The 11,536-nt window shown below is 43.0% G+C and overlaps 1 protein-coding gene across 31 annotated transcripts in view; it reads left to right on the forward strand.

Annotated features, from left to right (window-relative positions):
* The window catches only part of SOX5 (SRY-box transcription factor 5), a 721,637-nt gene extending 715,317 nt beyond the window's left edge, over positions 1–6,320 (forward strand). For all 31 annotated transcript variants that reach the window (XM_072874906.1, XM_072874851.1, XM_072874898.1 and 28 more), the window contains one exon: positions 526–6,320. In XM_072874906.1, the coding sequence (XP_072731007.1) occupies positions 526–829 (304 nt within the window). In that variant the 3' untranslated portion in view covers positions 830–6,320. The remainder of the gene's footprint in view (positions 1–525) is intronic.
* Positions 6,321–11,536: the final 5,216 nt, after the last annotated feature.

Raw genomic sequence — 11,536 nt, forward strand, 5'->3', positions numbered from 1 at the left:
TCCTCATCCACTGGTACTTTCCTACAGCACCTCCCCATTCCTGTGCAAACTACCTAGCCCTCGCCACGTCTCTCCTGTTGGCAGTGTGTTACTTTTATGTCTAGTCCTGCCAGCAGCTTGGATTATTTAAAAGGAAGATTTTCAACATATATGTTTTTTACGTTGGACCACAAATGAAAGGATGTTTATTTTTGGCTGGCAGCTCATGGGACACCCAGTTTACCCAGTAAAGAAGTTTGCATCACAAGCAGGCAAGCTGAAGCTGTGTAGTTCAGGTACAGCTAGAGATACTTACAGAGATTGGGTTTTCTTATCAGTGAAGTTGGTTTGGGCCTGATGTTCATTTCAAGAGCATCAGTTGGTGAGTCTGGAATATTGATGGAAGGGTTGTCTTGCACGGGCCATCCATGAGCTTCCTCTGCATGGCCAAGAGCATATGCTATGGGCTTGCGAAGTGCTGTTGTACTTGCATTCCCTTTACTCCTTCCGGTATTCAAACATCCTTTCACTTTTTCTCCACGACAGGCAACAAGCACAGATTCCCATTGCCACCGCGGGCGTAGTTTACCCAGGAGCCATTGCCATGGCAGGAATGCCTTCCCCACATCTGCCCTCCGAGCACTCGAGCGTGTCCAGCAGCCCGGAGCCCGGGATGCCTGTCATCCAGAGCACTTACGGCATCAAAGGCGAGGAGCCTCATATCAAGGAAGAGATGCAGACCGATGACGTCAATGGAGAAATCTACGATGAATACGATGAGGAAGAGGATGACCCCGATGCGGACTATGGCAGTGACAGTGAAAATCACATTGCGGGGCAAGCCAACTGATCAGGGTCCAAATATCTCGTGACCTACAGGACTTCAAGGAGAAAAGAAAAAATAAATAAAGCCCCATCTGGTTTATCCTTGCCAGTGGCCAAGCACATTAACTTTCTCATACACTGACTGTTACTTTAACTGTTAGTCTTAACTAGTTGGGACATCAGCTGACTAATAGACATCAGCCTGCATCAGAAGAAAAAAGGCTCAGAAGAAAGGAAACAAAGACAACGACGACAACAACAACAGAATGATATAAGCTATGGGTAAAATAATGCCAGTAATTCAGCTGCTATACCCAAGCACTGAAGTCTTACCCGTCGACCTTTTATTATTATTATTTTTTTTTCAAATAAACTTTATGGCTGTTTGTTCTACAATGTTCTAGAAATTCTCACTCAGGTACACAGTGCCAACAAGTGGCTTGTGAATGTGTTTTGTTGTTTTGTGCTACAGTTTAAAGAGAAATAATTTTTTTTTTTTTGGTAATGCACCTGACAGGAAAGAAAAAAGATAAAATTCCTTTGACCCCCTCTGTCTCCTCCTCCTCCTCCTCCTCCCTGGCAAATCTGGGTCCGAAGTGTGTGTGTGTGTGCGTGCATGCCTGTGCGCGTGGCTGGCAAGGAAGGAAGTGGGGAGTCTGTTTCTGTTAACCCCAACAAGCAATTATTTCCTTTCAAGAGAGGACTTCTCTTCATCAGTTGCACACCATACTGAGTCTTTGAGCAAGTGCCAAATTTGTACTAAAGCGCTGAACTAGTCCAGTTTGCTTTTTTTTTTGGTTGGTCTCTTCTTGTTTTGTTTTTCTTTTGCTTTTCTTTTGCTTCCTGCTCTGTCTTAAGTTAGGACAGTGTTGTATCTTAGACAATCCCTTGAAGAACCTGATATACCAGCAGCTGGTGAGATTAGACGTATATTTTTGGTTTTGGTTTTGCTTTTTAAAGGAAACTGTAGGTGCCGTTCTCAGGTGAAAAAAGAGAGAGAGAGAGAGAGACATAAGAAATTTAGAGAAAAAATATTTTATGATCTTGGATTTTCATGTGTGCGTGTTTATGGTACTAATAGGAATAATATTGGACTATTGTGAGCAAAAAGCATGTTCCAGAATGAAGTCCCGCACCCTCCAAATGACTTGGTCTGTAAGGAGCCTTTGCTTTTAATTTACACTTCAAGTGGCAGCATGTACAACATAAAAAAGGCTTGTCCAAAATGTGATTTGTTCAGCACAGGACAGGGCAACTGGAAATGTTACCTCCTCGCTGAGCATAATTAGGTTATCGTGATGTCCAATTTTAATGAACTTGTACCTTCAGGGTGGCTGAGTACTGATCTCTGATTCAAAAGGCGATTTTTTTAACTGACTTTTTTTTCTTTGCACTTGCAGAAATCCATTTTTATCAGTGGGATGTTTGTGTAGGAAGGAAGACTAATAGCTATGAAGAGATTTCCATTTTCAAAGTGGGCATGTAAGAACCCGAACCTTTGTGGTGCCGAGTGTCCCTAGCTGCTGCCTCTCACAAGTGAAAAATTGTTCTCCTGGGCTAAAATGTTTTCAGTGTTGTTCTAGAGCCCTTAGATATGTTGGTTGGGCAGTTTTGCCTTCCTTGGGCAACAGCAACCAGGTGAGGAAGGTGGATTTACACAAGAGTAGTCCTGAGCAGAAGTTAGCCTCTTGTATTTCCAATAAGGTGACTGAATGTTACGCTTTATTTCAGAAAAAAGAATGTAAATACAAGGGAATCAAAGAGTCTATTTTCATCTCCTCACTCTGATCTTCCTGTAGAATGAGAGGACCCAGGCTCGTGTAAGACAGAAGCAAGACAGAAGCATTAGATCTAAACCAACCGACCAACCAAAAAGGCTACCTCTAATTTCAAACAGCAGCTATCTGGGAGCTCCTCTCTGGCCTGGGAAGCAAAGTCTTAGGATTGTACTGAGGCAAAAGCCTTCCTCTGAGTCGGTTTTCTAACCGAGGATGCCACCTTTATATTCACGTTGTTCCCTGGTAAATTCCTACTCCTAGAGAGAGACTCATTGCTATCGTTACCGCTTTTAAGTTGTAAAAATAGCCCTGTGCACCTTAGTGCCAGTGAGATCCCAGCCCAAGCAATCACCAGAACCATGGTCTTCAGTACTTGGCAACACTGATTTCGCAAATGGTCCCTTAATCAGGCAAATTTAGCCCTTGGTGCGGTCAGCCATTTAAGTTCAGGTGCAGGATGGAAAGGACAGGTAGGAGGAGAGACTGAGAAGGAGAACGGGGTTGGTCTTTCTTTGCCTTTTGAAATCCCACTTGAAGTGTAACTTGACCTCTGCAGACCTTGTGCAAAGCAAACAAGCAAATGCCATTGAAGACCTAGGACAATACTCCGACGAGCGGTTTGGACGTGTGATAGTTTTACCCTGCAACATCTGTTTTATTTTTCTCCTGTTCTCCCTTTTTTGATTTCCACCTCTGCCTCAAAATTTTTTTTCTATTTTCTCTCTCTCAGAAGATTTGCTCTGAAGTTATGCTTGGAGTAGCTGATCATATCCTCCATGTCAGAGAGGGTTCTTTTTGTTTGTATTTTATGACTGTGTTGGGTTTATTTTTCAGTTGAACTGCCTCTTCTTGCTAGTGTTGTAATGGTAATTATAATAATAATAATAATAATGGTCAGCTGTTCCCAGATTAGTAAATTATGTATAATTTATTTTATCCCCCCCTCCCCCTTTTTTTAACTTTATTTTATTCTGTTCTAATTTGGCAGTGCAGCAAATGAAGCTGTTAGGCTATTTAAAATGGATACCCCTCCCCACCTTGCCTTTTTATATATATATAAATATATATATATACATATGAAAACAAATCGCTTCTTCTTCTGCTCACACCATTCCTCTTTCTTTTATTTTAATTTTGGCCCCAGCCATGTCAACTTCTGATGTTTATTATGATGGAGTGAATTAATGGGAGTGTTGTTTTCAATCTTAATTAACTTCTGCTCTCTCATCACTCATTTTAGTTATTTAATTACACCAGTCATCTAGAGCCAATTTTTTTGAAGCACTCTGTTTGGATAAGAAGGAAAAAAAAATAGACAATTGTTTTTATATCATTATTATGTACAATGTGAAAACAGATATTTGCTCCTTTTTTTTTTTAACTTTTAAATTTGTTCCCTGTCTTTGTGAACAAATTACTTCTGACTCTTGTGGGTTCACCTCACATTTGCTGGATGCTTGATTTCCACCACGTTATAGAGACTCTCTGGTTTAATTGTGTCACTTTGGGCTACCAGAATACTTTGTTTTAGCTCCAGGTAGGTGCCACTGCGGCAGGCGTGATTGGAGCAAGTCTTAGACACGTCGGCTGGAAAGCCGGCCTCGGGGAAGTCAATGGGAAAAAGGCCCTTTGACTTCAGCGGGACCGAGTTTCACCCCCGAACTGTGGGCTGCGCGGCAGGAGACGCTCCTGGAGGTAGCCCCGTCTCCGTGGGCAGGGTCGGTCCCGCACCGGAGGAGCGCCTGTGCCGGGGCTGCAGGACCGAGCTCTGCTCTCGGCAATGGACGGCGCGACAGAGCCCTTCTCCGGGAGCGCTCTGCTTTGCTCGCTGCCTTGGCCTGGACTAGGGCTCAGATGAACGCTAATTTTGTTACCGTACACATTTCCGTCTGAGAGACTACGCTACAGCCTGGGGTTCGGTCAGGCTTTTCAAATGGGTAGCTTTAGCAGGCTATCCATGTCCTGCATTTGGATGTTGAAACCGATGCAGCAATGTTAAAAAGAAAAAAGGCAAAAAAAAAGGCTCTGGGGTCCCAAACCAGCAAAATACTAACGCCTGTGCTAATGTTTTGTTGGGTCCAAGGATGAGCGCCCATATATCCTTCGGCAGTAGAAGACCAGATTTGAAAATGAGGCCCTGTTTGTCCCTCTCTAATTTTCTAGAAAAAACAAAGCAAAGCAAAGCATACGTTTATAAAAAGATCTTCTTGTCTTGTTTCTTTTTTTTCCTGGGTTCTGTGCCCTGGAGCATGCAGAAGAACCAGGTTAGAAGAGATTAGGATCGTATTAACCTAGAAGTGCATCGAGGCCCTAATGCCGAGGCGGGCTTCGTTCCCCTCTTCCCTGGGAACCTGGCGAGCGAGCATGGTCTTGGGGAGCTGCCCGGGGGGGACGTACAGGCCGTCTCCTCCGAAATCGGGGAGCCGCTTATGCCGTGCGTCTTGCGAGCTTACAAAAGAACAACACCAGCAATGGGGAAAAGGGGAAAGGAAAGAAGAAAAAAAAACTGAGGCACTTGCTTCTAAGCTCAATTAAATAACACAGAGTATATCCTTTTTCAATTTATTCATGCCTTATATTAGTAAAATAGGATTTTTAAGTGCATTTAACATCTTTATTTAACCGTTCCGCTATATTAATCAGGCCCCCAGAAAAGAACACTAGCTATTATTATAGCATTTAATTAGTTTTGTAACCAAATCCTCTTATTACGAATGCATATGGAAGAAATTCTTTCTTCGAAGACATTATTTCAAAGATTTGGTTACTGCTGTAGACTCTCTCTTTAATTAAATCATTTTTTAGAAAGTAAATTGTCTTTAACCTTTTTACAGCACATTTTCAGAGCTTTTTCTTTTTAATCCAAAGAGATGAGCTGTTATTGTCCCCGAAGAAGCCTCTGACATCACGTTCGTAACATCAAAAATAATTATACTCCATGGAAACGTAGACCTTACTTAGCAAGAATTCATCTGCTAGAATGAATGGCAACTATATGGTATCTCGTACGTTTAAGGGCATGATGTATTGGATAGGAAGTATTTTTGTCTGCCCACTTCTCGATAGAATCATACCTTCAATTTTGCAAAGAACTGTGTGTAATTCACTAGATGTGGATTCAAGTGTATCCTCAATTCACAGGGCATGGGCTGGCTGTTTAGCTTGGTTTATATTTACATTTTTTCAACTTTATCTTAACTTGTCAGTTTCCCAGATTGAAGAACATGTCAAGTTCGTTTTTTCTACTGACTGATTTCTCTACTCCCCAGTGTTTTTGTCACTGGTTTGCTGAAACAGTATTTATATAGCTCCATTGGCTCTAAAGCTCTTACTCCTTCTAACGTTTTGGATTTTACAAGTGAAATGAAAATAGAAAAGAAATAGAGACAATCAAATGCCTGGAGCTTAAAACAAAGTATGTGCAACCTACCATCTCACTTGAAATTTAATAAAAGAAATAATTATGTAAATATAACATAGAGTTATAGATTTATATTTTGTTCATAACACATAGTGTAATATAAGTTGTATATTTTCATGTTTTGGTTTTATGTTATCATTCATGCCACAATAAATAAAAAAAAACAGGAGTTGATGTACTCTTTAAAAAAAATACAATGTGGGTTGCCACCATCCTGGGTTTTTGTTTTTGGTTTTGGTTTTTTGTTTCTTTTGCATTCCCCTTTTTCAGTATTATTGCCCTGCAAGGCACCAATAAAACAGCAAATGTGTTCTTTACCTATACTGTGGTCTGTTTCCCACTTATTATAGCGAAGGCTGTGCTAGTTAGTTTTGTTGTCAGGAGAACAAAACACCTGGGCTGAAGGAGGAAAAAACGAGATTCAGATTCGGCTTGCCAGTCTGCTCCAAAATTCAACGTTTTCGTCAAATACGGGACAAATTTCACCCCATCTTTAAAATATCAGTATTAAACCAGAAGAAAAAGTTGGTTCCTGAACAATGTAAGACAGCGCAATTTCCCGTTCGGAGTTGGGGCACCTCATAAACGGGGATGGTCGAATCCAGAGGTTTGGCCCGTGCCCACCTTCCCAGGTCACGCTCACTTTCTACAGGCTTACCTGTTTGGAGACCAAAGCAAATTCAGGGAAATACCCAATTATAAACGCCGATGACACAAAGCTATGAAAAAAATAGCTCTGCTCATAGTTAGTCAAAATGTCCCAACATGCTGCCTAAACAGTTCATGAAGTTTTGACAGCAGCATATGGCACAAAGTGGGATGAAATGAATTTGTACCTGGTTTTGACAGTAAGTTATTCTGATGGGTGCTTACTCTCAAGTGCCTCCGGCTTGACAGATGCCATTCTATGGTTCCAGATTTCCTAAAGGGAAAAGGCAATATTTGGGAAAGCAGGAGGTAGCTGGTGGAGGTCCTCTGAACCTGCTCGCACTTCTCTTGCTTGCCAGGTTGTCCTCTCTGCTCTTCCTGGGAGCAGGGTGGCACCTGAGACGTTCCCTCAGCAAACCAGAGGTCTCTTTTAGCAGCTTCATGATACAGCTGCTGCCGTATAGCACCTGTCCAGTGGCAGTGGAAATGAACCTGAGCAGAGCTATATAACGCGAGGCTCAGGCCAATGAATGTCAGCATCCTTTAGCCCCTTAAAGTCCCTTTATCCGTTACTGTCATCAACATGTCACCAAGGGAGCACCTGTCTACCTGAAAGGCCAGAGGAACAGACATGACCACCCTGGGCAGTGCGGCTGTCAAATTAAGGTGTAGTTTGTATTCAGTGTGCCGGCAACCTTACCTGCAACTTGAGCCAAGGCAAACATTTTGCTGCTTTGCCCTTTTAACAAATATGGAATACTGGTCAAGGAATACTGCTGCCAAAGCCCCGCTGTCTTACGCCTTTGCTGGCATGGCACCCACTGCCCACCTAAAGCACCACTGAACATGCAGGTCTTCTCATTGCCCTGCTCTGAGATGGAGGGACATACGATTTCTTCCTTTTTTTTACGGCTGGGCTGGTACCTAACAGGGGCAACAGTGTTCCCTCAACCAGTGGGAAAAAAATGTCTAGGAGAACATAGAGAAGCTAAGCTGAAGATATATCTAAACTGTAATATGTGTGGACAAGGCTGAGCTTTGCAAAAACAGGAATGAAGACCAGTTAAATCCTAAAGGTGCAGCTGAGGTAAAAAAAAGTTTCTGGAGTGCTTAAGTGATATTATGGCCTAGACTTGGGAGTGGTAACTATTCTTTCTCCAGACAAGTTATGGGGTTGGTTTTTTTTTTCGGGTTTGTTTTTTGGTTTCTTTTTTTTTTTTTTTTTTTTTTAATGCTAAAGCATTCCAGCAATTGCCTGTAGCAGGAAGGAAGAAAATGAGGATAATTATGACATTAATCTATTTAAAAAAGAAAGATGTGTGACAATTAGCGCATTCCTACCAAGAAAGTAACATACAGAGCTATATGTGTGTAGGAAAGTGAAAAGACCCCCCACAGAAGCCATGAAAGGTTATGGAAAGCGTATGTGCCTCACGAGGAAGCACAGCGCTGTGACTTCGGCATCAGCAAGAAAGAGTGCATGGAAGCTTGTCAATAAGCTTTCAGTTAATAAATATTCAGCAATACTGTAGAAAAGCAATGTGGGAGAAGAACAGGCAGTGGCTGGCGGGCCAACCAGTGGAAAGCGCATACTGAAAAGGTACAGAAAGTCTTGTGAACATACTTACCAAAGTAATCTAGTGCCTGAGACTGGTGGACTCGAGATAGTCGGAGTAGCTAATTTCAGTCCCCGGGGTGCTTACGCTCACATCTGTGGGTATTACACTAGCACTGATGGCCACGCACTGAAATCAGAGGTTGCTTGCAAGCTAACGACGAGGACAGGAAGAAGAAAATGGCACTGCAGCATCGTTGGCCTAATTCCGAAAGGCTGGTGGTGTCGGCAGCGCTGTGAGCATCAGCTGCGCCCCAGCTGCAAAACCTTCCCACTAACGTGGCTACGCAAGGTGGAGGGGTGGCAGCCTCCCTTCCCCGTTCCGGGCTGGATGTGCAAGGCTGGCAGTTAGCAGACACTGGGGGGTTTCGGTGGGGGTTTTTCTCCCGTAAGTAAATTTGATCTGAAAGCTAATGCAAAAGAGATCCTACAGATTCCCCGTATCACTCGTAACAGTTGCTCTCCAGCCTCTAGGCGCGTGAACTTCGCAGGCATTATTACACTCTCGGTCTCACGGCGTGGTTCAGCCAGGTCACAGGTTCCCCCTCCCCACACGCCGTGTGCCGTAAAGCAACACGCACACACACCTACCTACCCACCCTTGCTCACTCTACGCCACATCTGGCACAGCTACTCAAAAATCCTGTCTTTGGGAGCTGGCTATCTGTATCCGCCACTTTGAGGGATTAGCCAGTGCTTATTGGTTTGGGGGTTTTTTGGTTTTGTTGGGTTTTTTTTTTCCTGCTGGCAGAGCAGCCTTGTCGGAGCACAGCAGGCACCCGGGGCTGGGGGAGCGGGGAGAGCACCCAGCACTCAGCCGGAGTCCTTCTCCACCTCAGATCAGATTCGGCTCGAAGCGCTGTACGTCCAGTGAACTCGGCTGTCGCCACTGCACCAGCACTGCACGGCTGAAGGGCATGTGGCAGCAGCACCAAGGAAATCGTTCCGGACCCATTAACCTAATCAAAGCAAACTGCTTGGCATGAGATTATGAATTGATTGATTATGGGTTTGGTTATTTGCAGGCTCACACCAATTTACCTTTTTGGATGCTTCTAAAATTGCTGCCAGAGGCAGCACAGAAAGTTACTTTGGCCAAAACTCAGGCTTGCCCCTGCCCCCATCCCTGTGGAGGCCAACTCAATTAGGAAGAGGTTAAAGTCACACCAAAATACACCCCTCCGCAAAATCTAAAATACTTCAAGCAGGGAGCCTTTCTGTAGAGCTGGGTCTTAATGGCACTAGACTGGTACATACATAATTGAAAATACAATTAAAGGCACGAATTTAAGGTATAGTTAAAACTCTGCCAGCCCTGTGTGGCAGTTCAAGCTGCAGTTTGAATGGCTTTTTGAGATAAGTTAGACTTGATTTAAGTCCTGACTATATGTTTGGTCTTAGTTAGCAACATCAGGAAGGAGGAAGGAAGGCTAGTCTATCACAAAGAATGTAAACTACTCACGTAGGTACAGTTCTAGCCATATGAAGGACCATTTACAGTGCAAATTATTGCCCATAGAAAATGCCACTGGTAATTTCAGGCAGCTGTGCTGGTGGTGACTAGGGTGGGTGTCAGCCGCACTGATGTAGCTGTACAGTACTCAGTGTGTGCGTGAGGACAGGGGCTCAAACTAAGGCCTGAAGAGCCCCTCCTATCCCCCCGCAAGAGCATCCCCACACAGGGATTTGTGTCGGTTTAACTTCACGTTGTCAGCGCAACTTTCACAGGCAGTGAATGCCAAACCCACCAGGGATAAATCAATGCCTCCCCTTGTATTTAACAGAGATATGACTTAAATACAGTAAGTAAATCAAAGTAATTATTTAAAATTAAAATGATTTAAGAGACTTAGTCTGGGAGAATGGCATGGTGGTTAGAGAAGCGGCTGAGGCGGAGGACTTCAGCAGACTATTCCTGACTCTGTCAGAGACTTGCTCTACAACTTCAGGAAAATTACTCAGCCCATCTCTAAGACTGCTATAATAATACCTACTTCAAAGGGGTGTTATGAGGCTTAATTCATTAATGCCTGCAAAGCACTTTGAGATCTTTGGATTAAAGGCACTACAGCAGTGCAAAGTATTATTAGCTACAGGAAAAAGCTCTCAGGCAAGCATGGCATTAAATGTCTGCGGTTTAAAAAAATAGGAAGGGGAGGGGGAAACCCAAAGATGGGCAAATTGTGGGTGGTTTGGTTTTTTTCTGCGGCCAGGTTTCCATTAGTCAGATCTGTGCTTTGCTAAACCAAGGCCAGGGGTGGTACAGCTCAAGGCCCAATTTTGCTCTTGCTCCTAGAGCTCCCAGATTGCATACATAACTGTTCCAATTTGGGGCTTCTTTTTATTAAAAATCCTGACTCTGTGGCTCAAAAGCATGGACAACTTCCCTCTAAGGACATACTTACCCACTGAATTAAACAAGACAAAGAAGAAAATCATTTTACCTTGTATTGACTACCTATATTTTTTTAAATTCAATTCAAGCATTTACTCTCCCAATGAAAAGTCTATTCCATTTGATTTAAAAGGGTTAAGATTTTCATCAGTGGTAATTATTTTGAATTCAGAGGGATTCAAAACACACAAAACAGGACCTTTTTTATTATCCCCAGTAGAGCTGCTCCACCTACTGTGAACACAATTCCAAATGGACAAATTGCGATGGACAATCCCAAATGGACTAACTGAAGGGAATTTTTTAATGAGTGCCTTGGTCCCAAGTTTTAATTTCTTTCTGATGTTAAGTTTCAAAAGCAAACAACTAAGTGTAGCAGATTTTTCTGTTGGTCCAAATTTAAATCTTGTCTGATCTTATCATTCATTTGTGCCTGTGGCAGCGCCCGTGCACTAACTCGGGGTGCATTGGAGCCCCACAGCGCAGGGGTGAGCGGGATTTCTCCCATCAATACCAGGCAGCAAAGGTGAGGACACAAGCAAGGCTCCCAAAACAATCAGCTGAAGAGCAATCTTAAAGCTGTCACGTTTACCTTGTTAACCAAATTAATCCAGATTTTAGGGTTTTTATATTTAAATCTTTGAAACTTTTCCAGTACAACTTACTGACTTAAACATAACCAACAGCCCCCCTCACACACCTTTAATGAAAAGAATGTAACATAACAGCCTAGAATTTTTTTTTTTTAAAGCATTTGTGACTTTGGTGAGGAAAACCTTTCACCTTCACTTTGTTTCCAGGTCCCATTGAAAGAGAACACAGGGGAAGTGAAGTATAAGTGATTCTGGCTCCCGGAGATGCTTTGTTTCTCTTCT

This window comes from Ciconia boyciana, chromosome 1 (assembly GCF_034638445.1).
Source record: "Ciconia boyciana chromosome 1, ASM3463844v1, whole genome shotgun sequence".
Taxonomy (NCBI): Eukaryota; Metazoa; Chordata; class Aves; order Ciconiiformes; family Ciconiidae; genus Ciconia; species Ciconia boyciana.